This window comes from Meleagris gallopavo, chromosome 4 (genome assembly GCF_905368555.1).
Source record: "Meleagris gallopavo chromosome 4, MGAL_WU_HG_1.1, whole genome shotgun sequence".
Classification (NCBI taxonomy): Eukaryota; Metazoa; Chordata; class Aves; order Galliformes; family Phasianidae; genus Meleagris; species Meleagris gallopavo.
This window is the reverse complement of record NC_139407.1, coordinates 13352859-13371238: the sequence shown is the minus strand read 5'-3', so window position 1 is coordinate 13371238 and position 18380 is coordinate 13352859. Positions and strand designations below refer to the sequence as shown.

At 38.9% G+C, this 18380-nt stretch overlaps 1 protein-coding gene across 4 annotated transcripts in view; it reads left to right on the top strand.

Annotated features, from left to right (window-relative positions):
* Positions 1-18380, top strand: part of GATB (glutamyl-tRNA amidotransferase subunit B) — a 66290-nt gene that overhangs the window by 15553 nt on the left and 32357 nt on the right. For all 4 annotated transcript variants that reach the window (XR_014882844.1, XR_793179.3, XR_014882845.1 and 1 more), the window contains exons 4-11: positions 2813-3011; positions 3936-4058; positions 7269-7382; positions 8445-8529; positions 8895-8939; positions 10961-11150; positions 17493-17626; positions 17981-18059. Coding sequence is in view for 1 of the 4 variants with exons in the window: in XM_003205442.5 (XP_003205490.1) it covers positions 2813-3011; positions 3936-4058; positions 7269-7382; positions 8445-8529; positions 8895-8939; positions 10961-11150; positions 17493-17626; positions 17981-18059 (969 nt within the window). In the remaining 3 variants the exon portion in view is untranslated. The remainder of the gene's footprint in view (positions 1-2812; positions 3012-3935; positions 4059-7268; positions 7383-8444; positions 8530-8894; positions 8940-10960; positions 11151-17492; positions 17627-17980; positions 18060-18380) is intronic.

Genomic DNA, 18380 nt, shown 5'->3' with positions numbered 1-18380 from the left:
GAGCTGCTTTGCCCCTCAAGTTTTCTATTCCTGGTGTTTAGTATTAATTGTCTGTTAGGATAGAAACAGTCTGATAATAGTCCTTCATTGACAGTGAATGTATAACAAACACAAGTTTCAGTGGCATAAACATCATGGTGTCTTTTTTGTTTGTGCTTAAGGATCTGAAAATATTTAATTTCCTTTTAAAACTTGCTCAGCCTGTTGTTCCAATAATTAAAAAGAAAGAAGACAAGTGAGGGTTGGTTGGTAGCTTACGTATCTGTTAAAAAGTGTCACTTGAAATCAAATGCAATTTGCTGCATTTGGTGTAGGTGTAGAAACAATGAAATAAAGAAGAAATTTTGTCATTGTAACAGGGTACAGAAGCGTTTAAATCTTTTTTTTCCTAATTTTAATGAATAGAAATTTCATTCTTTCTAATTTTAACTGTTTTTCTTTCTGTCAGCTTATTCTGTTTTTCGAGAACCTGTCGAAGAGAGGAACACTAGTTTTACTTTCTCTGATTTGAGGCTAAAGACCTGTTGACTGCATTAGAAGAAAAAAATCTGCTTGCTTTTTTTTTTTATTTGAGAAAGATCAGTCATGTTAGCTTATCCTCTTTTTAGGTGAGGTATCCCAGACATGCACAGAAGCAGAATAGGAGATTGCTCAGGTCCCAAACAAGCATGTAGAGGTGCTGTATTATTAACTACATCGTTCTTCCTTCCACTCTTTGTTCTGGCATTAGAAATACTTGGAAGTTAAACAAAAAGCATTCAAATACACTTGTTACCCATCTTGGAAGGAAAATGATGTTACAGTTGTCTGTTTGAGGCCTAGATTTTTGTTCTGTTTTCTTCTGCGTTGCGAGTCTTAGCTTCCCTTCTATGAAGTTAACCTAACTGTTCATTTTCTTTCTGGGGATGTCTTTGCTAATATTTGTGAGCCATTAAGAGAGGCCATTTTATGGGGGCTCTGTAGGGAGCTACTGGGAATGTGAATTATCACTTTGAATTATCAACACTTAGTTTGCTTGTAAAACTTTGTAGAAACCCATTTCTAGACCTGAAGGAGAAAAAAATGAAATAGCAAAAAACAAACACAGCTTTCAGAATTCTTTTACACATCTTAAAGAAACATCACAGGTTTATTTGCACGTTGATGTTTGAATAGATGTTGAAACGTTTGATGTTTCTGCTATTAAAATGAAAGCAACCTCAGATATTCTTACAATTTCTCCTGCCATCCCTCTTTTGCATACACACTATGTGAATAAGTTTTGTCGTCCAAAAGAGACATCTGAGTGTGTAAAGGAGAAAAGTAAGGTGAAAGAAAGTGTACAGCATCTTGTGGACAGCCGTTGTCTGTGAACGTTAATTATAGGAGCCTCTTACTAAACAAGGGTGGAAACTTGGTCAAGGAGATTCTGATTTTTATTAGCTTGGAACGCTAATAATTCTGGTTTTCTAGTGACTGACTTCTGTAGTTTAAAGCATTGGCAACAAACCACCCGACCTGCTTTTCACAGTGCAACAGTGTAGTTGGGAACTCTGTAATAAGATGCAGAGTTTAGGCTAATGAGCTGTATAGAGCTGATAAAATAAATCCTGTTCTTAGGGTCTTTTGACAATGGGATTATTGTTACTTGTGAAAATAGGGCTTTGGATAGGAACTGAGATTCTTGTTATTTATTGTCACTCAGCATTTCAGGCTTTAAAAATTCATTTTAATGAGAAGGTTTAGGAGATGAGAAGAGCTGTATGGTTAATATAGCCTGCATAGAGTCAATTATTTTATGTTTGGGATTCTTTTTGTATTGATTATGGCTAGAAGGTCATGCACTTCATTGCATATATAAGTTGAGCTATTCAGTGTGCCAGACCATTGTCCTCTATCCCATTGCACTGTCACCATCTCTAAATCTTAGGGTGAACCCTTCCTCCTAGCAAAATATGCAAATGCTTCTCCCAGCTCGTTGGCATCTGGCAGATTTCTTTTAGTTCTCACTACTGGGGGCATAAGCAGGCTAGCGAGGACTAGGAGACAGGGACCCCACCTTAATGCACTAATGGAGCAATCTGTGTAACCTTACATCAGCGCAGCGATTGCAATCCCTTGCCACTGGCAGCCCCATCTCTTGCTAGCAGTTTCCTCTGCTTGGAGTCCCGGATACGAGGTAGCATTTGTTAGCTGTGTGCTTCGCATGGAGTTGCAGTGTTTAGCTTTTAAATTGCCGCATTAATGAAACTGAGTTTTGTTGTTTTCTTCATTTTACTTACTTATTTTCCCCACTGCCTCGCTCTCTTCCACTCTAATGAGTAAGTTACTGAACTGACAGAAAGGGAGATTCAACCTCATAGGAAGATGAGTGATAGTCTCAGCTTGGGGACTGAGTACACTCACTGTCTTCAGACAAAATTTAACATGATCACAGAACCACGAGTGTGGAAGAATCTCTTCTGGTCTATCTGCTACACCAAGACAGTATCAATGAAATTTATGTCATTGTTGGCAAGTGGTCATACAGTTGATTATTGACTGTTTCTATGTTAGTATAGTATTGTATGCTTGCCTGAAGCGGGATCTCACAGATCTCGCAGCTAATTTGAATTCTAGTCTCATCTTCTAGCTTCCTTCATTCCCAGTTGGGAAGCAAAATAACATGTGAATTTGCCTGTTTTCATGTGTTCCTTCCTCTTATATAGGTCATTGTGGAAGATGTTGCAATTTCAGTTTAATGTTCTTTGTCTATAGTACTTGTACGTGGACATGCTGCTGCTTTCTATAATGTGAATGTTTTATTGGAGTATAAAGTTCATTTTGTTGACAGGCTGGCTATCAAATCACTCAGCAAAGAGTTCCTATTGCGGTGAATGGGAGTCTGTCATACAGTCTCTGCAAAGATAACAAAATGAGCCAGATGGTGACCAAAACTGTGAGGATTAAACAAATTCAGTTGGAGCAAGACAGTGGAAAAAGTCTCCATGATGATGCAAGGAGCCAGACTCTCATTGACTTGAACAGGGCTGGTAAGCTTGGACCATTCTCTTATTTTTCTCCTCCTTTCTATATTAAGATGAGTTTTTAAAAATTAACGAATGACAGAAAACAGGTGAAAAATAAAAACAGCCTGTTATCTCTCTCCTTAAAATGAAAACACATTACACTTGAAGCAGGGGAATGTTTAATAGGCCTTTCCTTTTGCAGTTGGTTGATGACATTTTGCAAGAGCAAATTAGTAATCTGTTAGTTCAAGTTCCTCATGCCTGACAGTCACGTAGAGCCACTCAGCTGTGTAAGCTCTTGCAACTGAAGGTGTTGTTTAAAAAAAAAAAAAAAAGTGTATCCTAGAGCATAAATGAATGAAGTTTGTGTATAGGAATAGCTGCTGGAATTTGATAGACAGTTCTTTTAATTATTAGCTTTGAAAAAAATGTAGATTTTCTCTTCAAGCTGTGAAACTGTAAACAGAATGAACCAAGTTAATACAAAATAAAAGGCTGTGGCCAGGATGGCAAGCCTAATGGGCATCATGCTTCAGTGTCCATTGAAGTGAAAGGCTGTGGCTGGTCATGTTCTTTGAAAGGGATACTGAAATTAAAAACTACTATGTGTTTTTACAGTTCTGTCTGTTCCAAAATTAGTTTAAGAGAAATGCATTTGAGTCTGCAATCAGATAGGCTTTTAATTGGAGTTCTCTCAGAGGAGAGCCCAAGAGGAATGTATATGCTTGTTCTGCATGTCAGTCAGAGGGTGGAGTACGGTCTGCAGTTTGTCTGCTCCTTTAAGAAAAGGAGGAAAAGTTTTTATAGCCATCTGTACCTGAGTCCATTGTGACAGTCACTAAATAATACACTTTTTGTTTTGTTCTCAAAAAAAGCCCAAGCCAGTTTTGCTCTAATACGCTGAGATCAAAAGCTATTGCTGGAAATTCTCTTGTCTTTCCCTGATAGGAGTCGGCCTCATGGAGGTTGTCATGGAGCCTGATATGTGCTGTGGGGAAGAAGCAGCTGCAGCAGTCAGAGAGCTTCAGCTTATTCTTCAGACACTTGGGAGCAGCCAGGCAATCATGGCAGGTACAGAGGAGGAAGGGCACGTTCTCTTGTCACCTGTAATTCTTTGCATTTGTGGGAGTCTGCAGCTTCTGGTTATTTTGCTCTGCAGTTGCTTATAACCCATAGCCTTTTCTAGCTGTTGTTTTTAAAATCCTCAGAGCCTGCCCTAATGTCTGCCATGCTTCAGATGCGCTTATGGGCCTGCTTTCCTCTGCAGAGTTTTGCAGTGTTAGATTTTATAGGAAAAACCTAGACAGGAATGAATGTCCCCAGGGTTCTTGAGGTGTTTCTCCCTGTCTGTCCTCGTGCTGCTTGTTACAGTGCTGCAGCACGTAAGCTATGTGCTAAGGATTAGTTACAGAATATGGAAGCTAGTTCCCTTAGCTCCAACAGACTAGTAGAAGTATGGATCATCCTCTGAGTTATCTGTCAAGTCTCAGCTGGCCATAAAATTGATGTAAGAACAGTAAATTTATGATGGTGTGTGTGAAATAGGGTAAATGGCAACTTACAGCAGATACCGGGGTTAATCTAAGAACCAACCAGATCTCAGCTTTTACCATGCTTGATAGTTTGGCACACTCACTGTGTGCTCACCCTCCCCTTCTAGCACTATGTTCACTAGGTGTCAACTTCCCTTCTACTAGGGAGATCACTGCTGATCTGGGGGGCGCTGGGCAGAAAATTGCATTGGTTCATGCTGTGCAGCCAGCTTGCAGATACCGGTGTCAGGCATTAGCAGCCGAGGTCCCTAGGCATCCCCAGCCACTTATCTCCACACACCTCTCTGATGTTCAGGATTTCCCCCACCTTTTTTTAGCCAAGATCACTACAATTTTTCTGAGATCTCTTTATTTGGAGAATCCCTCATTTTGGCACCAACCCTTCTTTCTGGAACTCTTGGTAGTTTTTCCAATCTAAATAGCACATGTGCACAGCATGTGTTCAGCCTCCTGACTAATGGTTCTGTCTCGTGTCTCTTTTTTCAATTGGATGATTTGGGACGTGCCATTTTTGTGTAGCCTCAATGTTACCAAGATTTGCAACCAACCCATAGTTACAGGTAGCAAACAGGCTTCTGCTCGACAGTTTTAGAAGTGCAGCTTGGGGCATTCATCCCTTGCATGTTTATGTGCTGTCTGCTAGTGTTCATAATTTAAGCTGGGTGTTTATTTTGGCCTGTGAAGGATGGCTACACTGATCTGGCAGCAGAATCAGGTCACAGTTTAAATGTTGCATTTCCTAGAGAACTGAGTCAGAGTGATCTGTCCACCAAATACTAACGAGACCCAAGAAATGATAGCTAGTGATGCAAATTCTAATCAAATGTAGGAGGAAATAATAATTGGTAGTCATTATATATGCTTACACAATGCCTCACCTTGCCCACTTCTTTGTGAATCTTTTCTCACCAAGTATTAAACACATCAGAAAGGGGTGCAGTTCTTAATTTTAAGCAGCCAGTTTACAAAGTTTTTCAAAGGCCTTCATGGACATACATGTAAACCATCATTCATCACTTCTGAATTTGGTCCAAATATTGCCATTGGAGTTACACAGTGGTATCTTTCACTGCATTGGGATTTCTGGTTTTATGAGAAAGACTCCAGTGTTAGGAATACTTTTTTTCTTGCAGTGTAGTTGGCCTTTAAATTATTTTTTCTTAGTGACATTTTAAGCATTTTCTACTGTGTTTTACTTCAGCATAATTACTTGTTTTCAAATAAGGGTTTTACGTGCTCATATTTTACTTGCGTTTTATTTGCATGTTCAGTGAAGACAAGTTTTATACATTGTTACTTCAGTAGACAAATGAAAAACTGATTACACTGGAAAATGAAAAGAAGCTGGGCTTTAAGTGGGCTTTAAGGAAAAAAGCTTTTCTAAAAAACAATTTGAGGCCAGGCTCTCCTTTCATTTATACCTGATTAATTTCATTATTGTGTCCCACTGACACCTACATCCAAGTAGAAGCAGGCTGTGTCTCAAGTAGAAGCAAGAACAAGACAAGTATATTCCTACTCTGTAGCAAGTACTCATTTTACCCCTAAGAGGAAGCACATGCAAAGCACTTCTCCTGAAAGAGATGCTGGGTCATTCTATAGCCTTTGTCCTTCATTTGTGTCTGGCAAGGACTCTTTGAAGACAGAGGAAATTAATGCACTGTCATCCAGCCTGCTTCTACAACATGTACCACATACTGTCCAGTCAATTTTTATTTGCTCACTGCAATGGATTTTGAGCCATAGACTTTTTCACAGGTTTGAATCTGAGCTACTTTGTGTTTTCTTTAATAGTGATACTGTATGGAAACATCAAATGTTTGTTTCCTTTTACCAGTAATTGTAATTAAACACAAAGAGGAAGGCTACAAAAGTTCACTGTGCATATGGGAAGAAATTATGTTTATTTATGATACAGCCTCTCCTGTTTGTTTGTTTGTTTTTCCCACCAGTTGAATAACTGTGGCAAACATTCTCTTAGAAGAAATGACTTTGGAGGGAGAAATCTTAGAAAGATTAAAGTCCTGTTTACTTGAGGTTGAGTCATCAGAGATCTCTGAGGACATCAGCCCATTTTGAGCTAGCAGTGTAGGACGTTTTTATATGTAACTTCGTGTTCAGTTTGGATGTTTTTGGCAGCCAGGGAAATCTGGAGAAGAGAAAAGGTTGCGATTTCTTGAAGAAGAACAAGAAAACTACAAAAATTCCACAGCTTCTGACATTTTGTCCTTGGGCTGTAAATTTCCAAGGGCACCTTAGTAAAAACTGTTCAACATAACTAAGTTATTGCATTTCACAACAGAGTAGTGTATATCCATCAAATTGTAATTCCAAAAAGTATCGTTGTGCTGTTTTTAGAGGAACGGAAGCTCACAGAGCACTGCTTTAAGTTGCTTGTCTAATTCTGCCTTTTTTTTAAGGGCAGTGAATCACAAGCTCTTTTTCCTATGCTCCTGCACTGTGCCGTAGTTTTCTCAGAGAAGAATTATGAACAGTAATATCAAAAGTAAAAAGGTTGAATTCTCAGAAAAATTCGAATGATTGGAGGCAGAAGCTCGAAATGGAATCAAAGCAGAAAGCTATTATGAACTGGTTGTTACTCATTTCTCAAAGTATGGAAGCCTGCTGTTAATGTTCTGCACATAACGTGAAGTTTATTAATGCGTTCCGGGGTTTTTACTCTAGTTTACAGGGTGGACTATTTTGATGATTAAGTTTCTTTTTACAGAGGGTCAGCTGAGAGTGGATGCCAATATTTCTGTGCATCACCCTGGAGAGCCTTACGGAGTAAGAACTGAAGTGAAGAATATCAATAGCATAAGATTCCTGGCAAAAGCAGTAGGTAAATGATGATTACTTTGTTACTGGAGCACTGTGGATACTTTGAGTTCTCAGTAAAACAGATGTCTGAGTACATTGGTTGGCTTTAAATGCCCTGACTATCTTTATCAGGGTGTACCCCATCCATGCACATTCTTCCTAGTCCAGTGGTCCTCTTTAAGCCTTTAAGACTTTGCCTGACCTACATCACAGATGTGTGTGAGTTTCCAGTGCTGTCTCCTGATGGACCTCGGACCCGTGCTGTGATCTTGTTTCCAGTCCTGTGTCTGGCCTTTGCTGCTGCAGTCTGACTGAACTCCCTGGGTGCACCCTGGACCCAGTTCTCACCCTCACCTTGTCTGAGACTATCAGTAAATCCTGCTAGTAGCACATGCATCTGTCCACACTGCTCAGATGTGCAAGGGCACTTCCTGTGCTGTGGTGGTCCTTGGTTCCAAGCTTGTCCCACCTTTTGGAGCAGCCCTGTTCTTGTTGCTCCCTGACAGAAGAAGTCTTAGTTAAGAATACTCTGGGGATAGCAGTCACATTAGTCTGTAGTTTCAACTTTTATCCCTCTGCCCGTCAGAATAACAAAGCAGATGATTCAGGGTTTAGTATGTTTGGCCCTGAGATACGTTAGCAGTAGCTCTTTGTCCTTCAGTGCAGATGATTGCTTTCCAGCATGTACAGTAAATTGTATGCGTGAAGTTCAGATGCAACTTGGGTATGAGCAAGAAAGGATGATCATTACAGCTCCAAAATATAACTGGCAAGGAGAATGTGAGAATTCTTGTTCCAAATACTCCACTGAGGGAAAGAAAGGTCACTAGGAATGTATGGCTTGGCTGCAGTGCCTGGAAGAAAATGCTTTCTATTTAAAGGAAAACATGCAAAGAAAGAAACTGTGCTGGAGAGAAAGACAGTGACTAATAATTCTGCCTGCATCTACTGCTGTTGATTTTATTAAGGTTAAAGCAACTAACTTTTTCATTATTGCACAGCAGTGGAAAATGAAATAGTGGAGTGTACAAAAGCTAATAGTGCAATATAGTAAACTTATTCTTTTTTCTCATGTTTCTGCCAGACTATGAAATACAGAGGCAAATTAAAGAACTTGAAAATGGAGGAACAGTTCTGAATGAAACAAGAGCATTTGATTCTAAGCTTGGGTGAGTTCTTATTCTGGAGAAATATCAGTAATAACAGCTTTAGAGTGCTAGGGATGCCTGGTGACCAGATTGGGGGAGATAACTTGATATTGCTCAACTTCTGTCTTCTAAAGCTTATGTTCACAAGCATGCTCTCTTCAATGGTAGAAACTTATTCTTGAAGTTGAGGCTTTTATACAACAGATTGTATGCTACCTCAGGCGGTGTCTGGGTGAAAATGGCTGCCCCTGTACATACACACTTTCTTTGCAGTGGCTTTAAGGCACTCTCCTGATCCTCATGAGGTGAGGCTTATGTTTTATCTTTTTGCCGGGAATCCAGTGGTGTACCACTTCTCATGTCTTATCTGTTTTGTTTTATTTTAGGTGCACTGTACCAATGAGAGATAAAGAGGGAAAGCAAGATTATCGGTATTTCTTTTTAAATAAAGTTACCTTTTCAAGAACTGAAAACTTATTAAATATCTTAAGTGTAGACAGTGTAAAAAGCTTGTGAAGTTAATCAGTATAATGCGTGTGGAAACTGACCTTCCAGTGGAAAGAAACATATCAGAATCAGTACGAGTCTGACAAGTTCACATCCAGATTCCATAGACTATTGGATTTAGCAGTGATGAGACACAAAAGCTTTTCCTAAGAACTAATCTGGAATAATTCAGCTAAAAGTGGGTAATTTGAAGGTTTGCTTTTTGACCAGTGCACATATATTGTTAAGAATGCCTGATGTTAAATGTAAGAATATTCTGAGATGATCACCGTTCCTGCTTTAAATATGTACTGAGAGAAATGATTCTTGTATAGCAGACCCTGCCTCTTCATGCTTAAATTCTGTGATCATACACACTGTTTAAAAATCCCAACTACTGTTGAGGAGCATCAGCATTTGTAGGCAGATTTCTACCTTAAGATGTATGTAGACCTACTGAAGTTGTTACCCAGCTAAATACTTACTGCCTTCCACTGATGTGAGATGGCAGCCATCACAGTTCGATTGCTAAAGATTTGTGTGAACAGTCTATAATCTGCTCTCAGCAAAGTCAAACGTACACAGCCATACATAGTCAACCAAGAAAAATCTATCTGGAGGGCAAAAGAATAAGGCATAACTCTGTCAGGAAGCAGTGCTGCTGGGAATAAATGTTGGGTCAGTGCTGCAAAACAACAGCATATCTGCTGAGTGCTCTTGTACGAGAGATAATAAGAGTGGTGTCTGGATGGGATGGGGCATAAAAGTGCAGCTCAGTGACTGTTGAGGTCTCTGAGCTCCTCTTCTACTGAACTTTGCATGCCTCCATCATTCTATGGTTAGAGATATCAAAATGCTGATCAACTTAGTTGTTTCCTGGCTTTTCATCTTGGGTTCAATCTTCTTGTTGCTCCCGGAGGTCACTTGCCAGTTGGAGAATTGCAGCTCTGCAGAACTTTGAGAGCCTCTCAGTTCTCTCTTCCTCTTAACTGTACATACACCAATACTGATGCAGAGCAAGGATTTTGAAAATATTCCACCAACTTTATGTTTAAATCTGCTTTTTGAAATAGCAATTGTAGAAATACAGCAGAAAAGACAGTAGTCATTTTATGAATTCCTTGGTAATTGCTGACATATTTAACAAGGCTAGTTTGAACAAATGCAGAAGAAAACTTAGGCAAACGTGTGCAAAACTGGTCTAAGATATTTCAAATGAAGACCGGAGAGATTATTATTAGTGCTTAGATTATGATCAGTATTAAACTGCTTTCTCAGATTTTTTGTAAATTACTGCTTGCATGTTATGCATCAGACTTAAGATCTATGTTTAGACAGATTTGAAATAAAAATCATAGAGGATGTTTCATGTCCCTTGTCCTGAAATTTTTGAACCCTTCATTTGATCAGGTGAAAGTGAGGTTTCTGCTTCAACTGCAGTTATTGCAGTGGTCTGAATTGGCCTTGTCTTTAAGTGAGTTTTTTGTTCTGTGGAGACACCCCTGATGAGTGCAGTAACTTTGCTTTTAGCACAGCATGGGATTTCATCAAGGTTCTTCAAGTCCGCATGGAAAAGGTCGCAGCCTGCCCAGGTCACTCCTGGTGGTTGGCTGTCAATCTGGGTTTCTCCCTGCCAGTCCACTCCCATTTTTGTTTAGATCTACAGTTAATGCTTGATGTCAAGAGAAATAAGTTGTTTCCGTAACTATTATTTTTACTGCTATTCTTAATATAATTAATCCTTTTTTATCACTGACTTTGACAAGTAGTTGCAAATACTTAGGAGAATAGGGGCTTTGCAACAGCTGATGAACTGATCTCTGACATACCATCATGAATTTTTAATATTTTATTAAAGACGACAATGTAATTTCCTAGTCAGCATAAAGCTATCGTATGTATTTTCTTCCTTCTTGTTTAGCTTTTGACTGACAATATTTCTAAAGGTGTTTTTCTTCATCTTTAGGTTTATGCCAGAGCCAAATCTTCCCCCACTGATTCTATACGATGCTAAATCTTTGCCAGCTAATGTGAACCATCAGCAAGTGGTAAATATCGATTGGATTCATGAGAGACTTCCTGACCTTCCCAGTGTGAAGAGAGCAAAGCTTGTTGAACTGTATGGGATTCTTCCTGAACACAGCTTCACCTTAGTGGTAGGTCTATTGATCAAGTGCGAAAATAAACGTAGCAACTCTAAAAGTTGGATTGTATTCAAAAACATTTATGAATGTTGTTATTAACCAGCTAACAGTTTTAATGAATTTTCTTATTTGGAAATATGTCCAGTTTGTTGCCTACTTCTATACCCTGAAGCCACATGCATATATTAGTGGGGAAAAAAGAAACCTTGCACTGTGTGCCTAAAAGAAGCATTTCTCATACAAGGTACAGTCAGATAACTATTACTTAATATTGATCTTGTCTGTCTACACATGGACAAACTAGTGACTGACTGCAACAAACTTCCTGCTGACAAATCCTTGCTTGCAAGTGCTTATTCTTCTTATCTCTGGGTTTGGGTTTGGGTTTGGTGCGAGGCTGGGCACATTGTCGTTACTTGACAAATTAATAGGCATACCCTCCTGACTGCAGAAGGAAAACACATACTCTAAATCTCTTAGCCCTAGTTGATCTGGTCTCTTTTTTTTTTTTTTTTAATGTTGTTTTTAAAAACAACAAATGAACTCACTAACAGGTAATTACAAAATAATGGTTGTACAGTATTAGTTTTGACCGCACAATGCAGTTTACCTAGGACAGATTGAGAAGATCTGGGGGGGGGGGGGAAAGATATGGCAAATGTGAGTGTAAATAAGGAAATGACAGCAAAATCTCATAACATTCAAAATTATTCTAAGCATTTCAGGTATCTCAAATACAAACTGAATCATCTTGGTTCCCCAGTGATAACTGGGGGATGTTAAGCCACCCAAGCTTAGACATTTCAGATAGCCAGCTAAGCTAGGGTGGTGTCCTGCTTTGGTTATCTCTGTGATTAGTCGAGATAGAAGGAAAAGGACTTTTTCATCGTAAGACTCCAGATGGAACCATAAGTACTTCAAATTGTCCTCTGGAGGAGTTCCTTTACTTTGACTGTAAATGCAGGTAGAGCAGTACACCTAACTTAACTACCTAATATCCCTCCTTTGTGTGTCTTTAATACACTTGTAATGTGCACACTATGTCTATTCTAACACTAGTACAGAAGTTGGTTCTACAGAAAAAAAAATGGTTCTTTCTTCTGAAGTAAGCTGTTAGGAAAACTGCTTTTGTGCCTGTGTGCCGTTTTAGTGAGTTACAGATCTTCTATTTGGTAGGCAGATGTGTTGTAAGTCTTATGAAAGACGTAAGGCTGCAGTGACAGCACTGAGAGGTGTCAGTGGTATCTTACCTTTCCATTTCATTGTGTAAGTTGCAAAAGGTAATCTAGCAGACAGCATTCCTGTTCACATGTGCCTTTTTTCACATCAGCACATTTCTCACAAATTAAAAGTAGCTCAGGAGAGCAGACAGGTTCTGCTTTTTTTTTTTCCTGTTTTTTTTTTTTTTCTTTTTCTTTATAGTTCTTCCTCAGTGAGGTGGCTTGACTTTGGCCAGTGGCAAAGGAGTACACAGTTGTTTCTCATTCCTCCCACCAGTGAGATGAAGGAGAGAATAAGAACAGCAGAAGCAAGAGAACTTGAGAACTTGTGGGTTGAGATACAGGCAACACTTATTTAAGTGTAAGAAGGAGGAAGAAAAAAAGCAGAAGTGTTAAAAAAGCCACCATTCATCACATCCCACAAGGAGCCTGATGCCCAGCCAGTCGCTAACTACTGCCCTCAGTTTTTCTTTCTGAGTACAACACTGTAAGACATGCAGTTTCTCCCTACTCTATTTGGATATGCTGTTCTAAACCAACCCTGGCCTCTTCACTGTAGGAGTAGAGTGGGGAAAAAGAAAAAGCCTTTATGCTCTGCAGGTTCTGCTCAGCAGCAGCCAAAACACTGATGTTATCAGCACTGTTTTGGTCACAAATCCAAAACAGCACCTATGACCTGCTATGAAGAAAATTAACTTCATCCCAGCCACGCTCAATACACCCTCCTCTTTCACTTGGCATCAGCCTACTTCTTAGTCTGCTTCAATCTTGATAGTATCGACAGCTTCTGCTGTGTGGTTCAGTCATCTTTATGAACTAGCCCTGTGTATCTGCCTCCTCAGTTCCCACTTCCTTCCAAGAGCTCTCTGAAATCCTCTGGTGCCTTTGCTTTTTCTCTGTTAACTTCTTCCTTTCTGCGGTGTGGAAGATAATTAATGAGCTCCAAGCTGAAATTTGAGATACAGCTTGTAATAAGATAATGCATCCATTTGAATGCATGAAGTGAGCACTTCTTCATTGTGAGTCTTTTATTGTGCATTAGGATGTCAGCGTGTAAACTCTCCATAAAAGTTGCTTGCCTGTTCACTGGGAGACTAGTTAACCTTAATTCATCTGCAAATGGTATGTCCATTGCTGTGTTAAGCTTACATGGGAAGTTACAGAAGATTGCTGATAAGGCCAGATGCACAAACCTAATGAGCATTCTTTCAGGTTAGAGCACCCAGGAGTGCTCATTAAATAAATGGTGGTGGCAGAGGGATGACTCTAAAATGCAAAATCTCTGCTTTGCGCCAACTTGTTAAGAGAAAACGTTAAGCCCAAAAGTTACGATAAAACAGTATCATACTTCACAAGTAGTTTCTGAGCTGGCTTCAAGACCTGTATTCTCATACACAAAAACTACTTGTATTTTCTGCAGTATCGAGAATGTAAAACTCCAGCTTTGCCTAATTCCAAGATTAACTGAGATGGAAGGAGGGCTTTGACTATTGATATCTTTGTCTGAGATTTCTTGAGTGTAAACTCATAGATTTTTTTACGGTTTTCTAAAAATTGCAAAAATAAATCAAATTTCTGATACTCTTCATGCAAAATTCATTTTATCTGTAAAGATAAAATTCTTTAAGTAAGGTAAACTCCATGGTTTTTGGGTTTCTGCGTGCAATTTGCTGTGTAAACTGGTAGGTTGGCAAATATTTCAGTCAAGAAGGATCTCTGAGAACAACTATGGTAGTATAATATTATGATCATCTTTCCTGGAGGGGAAGGGTGGAGAGGGCAAAAACAAAAAAATAAAAATAAATAAATAAATAAATAAAGGATGTATTGGCAGAGATACGAATATGTCATATTGATTTCAAAAACCATGCTGAGGTCCAACTGAAAAAAAAAAAAATAGATCAGTTTTCACAGTGTAGCGTTAGGAAGAAACAATCTGATCACTTTTGAATTCCTTGTCTTTGTATAGCTTTATGTTTACTATAAAAGTAGCAGTTCTGCTTTGGCTTCAGCTCACTTCTTCACTGTAACAGTTGGCATTTGTGAATCCTTCGTACAATCAAAATGGTCTACCAGTGGTTTTGACCATTTTATTTACATTGTGGCACCCTCATATACTTCAGTGCGTGGGCGAATTTATGCTTCTTTTTTGAACCTAAAGCGCTTCCTAACAAGGCAGAAGGAGAAAGCTTGAGCTGTCTTTGACTGCTCTTCTTTTCTACTTCAATAGAGTAGATTTTCTGCTTTTTTTTTTTCTTGACAGTCTTGCGCATTTTTGCAACAATTGTTACCTCACAGTTGGTTATTGTGGGAACTGTGATGGTGAAAATGGGAAGAAGAAAGCAGAAAAAATGAGATTTGCGAGCACTGATACTGCTTTTTCCTTCAGTGCTTTGGGCAGCTATTAGTATTGAAAAGCATAAGTTTGCATTACAGACCCAACGTCCCTGCAGATTATGCCCATGGTTGTCTGTAAAACAATGTATTGTTTGAAACTTGTTTACAAAGCACTTGGAATCACTCCACTGTTACGTTTTGACATCTCAGTAGAATTAAATGATGGTGTTAAACCATGTACCAGAAGTAAATTTGAATCTGGTAGAAATATTGGAATGTCATGATTCCTGCAGTTGAGTTTTTGATGAATAAGTTGCAACATACTTGTGTGTAGGGGGAGACCCAAGTGGGGACATAATTTATAGTGCTGAAATACAGAGGCAGAAATACGCAGCATATACAGACAGCACACTGGAAATTGTGATGTCAGATTAGTAGAGAAGAAGCTAAATTAATATTTCAGTAAATGTTTTTTTTCTTTCTTTATTTTAGAAGTGAAATGATGGATAGCAGAGCTCAATGTATCAGAGCTGGCCCCTGGTTATTTTTTCCTACAGTTAATGACATTCTTCTGGGTGAAAGTTGTTGAAATAGATTTGGTGCCTGGACGGAATCTAGCATGACAAAAGTTGACCAAAATGCACAACAAATTAAAGTTCAAACAGTACAGTAGTTAGGAATTGAAATAATTCAAGTTATTAGTAATTTTTTATATAGCAAGAAAAATAAGGAAAATATTTCATTTTGGTCATTTTGATGTTCTGAAATTCTGCCTTGATCATTTCATTGCTGGAGTTTCCTACTTTTGGGCTACAGCAAATGACTATCACTAAAAAAGTAAAAATAATAAAGAATGGCAAAAGAATTTGTCTATTTCTCCATTCTTAACAAGTAAGTAGGGCTCAGTACCTGGTAGCATATGTAAACAGGTGTGTCTGAGTATTCCTGGGCTTTTCTCCTCTTGTTGCCTGGAAATCATTTGATGGAAATTGGAAGGCTGGGTATGTTTGCCCTTGATTTCTCGAAGGTTTGGCAGAAGCATCGGTGCTGTAACTCTAGCCAGGCTGTCGGTATCCAGAAGTCTGAATGTGCCCAGTGCTAGAGGGCTGCTCTCCATCATCTACGTGATAGAAGTGTTGGATGTGCTGCATCTGAGCCGTGCAGCCTGCACTCAGACATGTGGCATCTGCAGACAAAATTGTTGTGCACATGATGTAGCTAGACTCTCTGCCCAGACTGTGAAACCTTCTGCAGTACACACCAAAGTGAAAACAACAGCATTTGTACACAGTCTCTTTTCCTACCTAAATTGGACAAGTGTTTTAATGGAAGGTAATCTGCCATTTAAATAATCAGTGTTTGTGCAAATGAATCATGAGGTGAATTAAGAGGAGTACAATATTTGGTTGTTCATCATGTTAGTAATTCCATTGCACACATGCACCGTTCATAATCTGTACTTTGATAATTATAAAATTTGTTCTTCTAATATATTTAATCTTAGATTTTAATACTCTTTGACTATTAAGTGAATGTGTAAAAGCACAGGACAGGAAAGGCTGAGAGTCTGATTTTTATCATAGTAGTTTTATAGCACATCAGCCCACTAATTGAAGTAATTTTTGTTCTATTTCCCAGAACAGAGAGCAGTAGATTGTGGAGTCATTAAAAGCAGTATCCAGAGATGGTGTTTGTTTTGTGTTTGTTTTGTTAAAGTTATGGTGGGTGGAAAGTCCAAAATTTTATATTGCTATAGTGATAAATTGCTTTTAAATACAAGGACAGTGAAGACTGCTTTGGCAGGGCTGAATTTTAGCGGAGAAGTCAGGCTTTGGCTTAGTGTGTGCTTGCGCTGTTTTGCTCAGAAGTATTCACAGAGATCCATCTGCAATTACTGTGTGCTTGGAAGATGGCTTTGCTGTGATGACAGTATGAGTAGAATAACTCAGTGGCTGCTTCTAAACTGCTACCTTTCTGAGAGCTGGTGAGACACCTCCTGTTCATTTATGCCACATTCTGCAGAAATGGGGTGGCAAGGAGGATTTGGATTCCTCCTGCCACTTAATGTCTTCTCTGTCTTCAGTAGAACTAATGAGTTCTGTGCTACAGTTGAAGAACTGCCAGTGCCCTGATATCAAACAGCACAGTGTTCAACAGGCTGTGCACTATCTGTTCTTCCAAAAACAATCTCAGATTTCACTTACAGTATAAATTGAATCCCCTACTATCATACCTTCAGAGCACTTAGGGTGCTGTGCAAAGCCTTGCATAGCTTCTGTGAAAAATCTAGAAACATAAAACCCCTGTTCTGACAGCGTGACCTTTCCATATCATTCAGAGGTAACTACAAGCTAACCTTATTCTATCAGTCCAAGAGAAAAAAACTTAAGTGATTGCAAGATTAAGAGTGAGGGCGGTATCTATAGGCAATTTCAGGCAAGGTCTCTTCTTGGTAAATGATAGCATGACAATGTACAGAGCATTATATTTTCTGCCATTGTATGTATTTAAAAAACAGGACAAGATGAGAAAGGCTCTCTCCACTTATTAATTTTAGGGAGGATGTAAGAGAGAAAAGATCACTCAATTATTGAAGTTACTTTAAAACAGGCTGACATATAAGCTGTATGCATGCATGCTAGGCACAAATTTATTTACTTATAATAAAATTACTCTGAGGTCTTACAGCTTTTTTACTTTCTTTAGTTTACGTTAGCATATATACTCTGATTCTAACTGTAAGTAATCGTGCTTGCACTTCAGTATCTGTTCAATGCACTTAATTTTTCTTTAACAGAATGAAGATGGATTAATGGACTTCTTTGAAGATGTGGTAAAACAGACTCAGATGAAGCCAAAGAAAGTGATCGGCTGGATTCTGAGTGACCTACTCAGTCACTTAAAACAACATTCCCTTACAGCAAAGGAAAGGTCAGGCTTCTCAGTTACAACAGTGGTGAAATAAAATTGCTCCTTTTCTCATGTACCAAGAACAGTATCATGTCACTCTGATGCTTTAGTTATCATCTGTGAGGTTGGTTATCCTAGGCAGTGCTGCTTAGGCCTTGACACTGTCATGATTAATGAAGTTAACCAAATGCCTTCCAGAGAAGAGGGCAATGATAAGGCATAATCAGGCAGTCAAGATCAAAGCTGAATATAGTGTATTACGAAAAAAAAAAACCTAACTTGTCATGCTAAACTGTGTGACGTTTAGACAAGCAACAGTGGCATAAATCTATTACTTCTCTTCTCTGAGGTAACTCCTGTCCCCTTTTTCCACAGCCCCATCAGTTCTTTTCTCCTAGCTGACCTTCTGAACCTTCTAGAAAATGGAGACATTTCTTCTTCAGCAGCAAAGCAGGTATTTTTTTATATCATTGTACTTTGAATCTGCTGATGCTTATTTCATCTGCATTCATTGTGTACCAATGAATTGGTTGCTTTAAATTCATCAGGGTGCTGATGAAGGATAAATTTTCTATCTATGCTATATACATTGAATGTATGAAAATGCCTTATGTAGTATAATCCTACTGATATCTTTGCATACGTAGTGTAATAAGGGGGCTTTAAGCGACAGTCAGTTAAGTCTGCTTCTGAACAAAGCAGATGCTAGATCTCAGCCTCGTATCTTGAGTAACACCTGAGGTAAGGCTGGTGAGAACTAATCCATGGCTTGCAG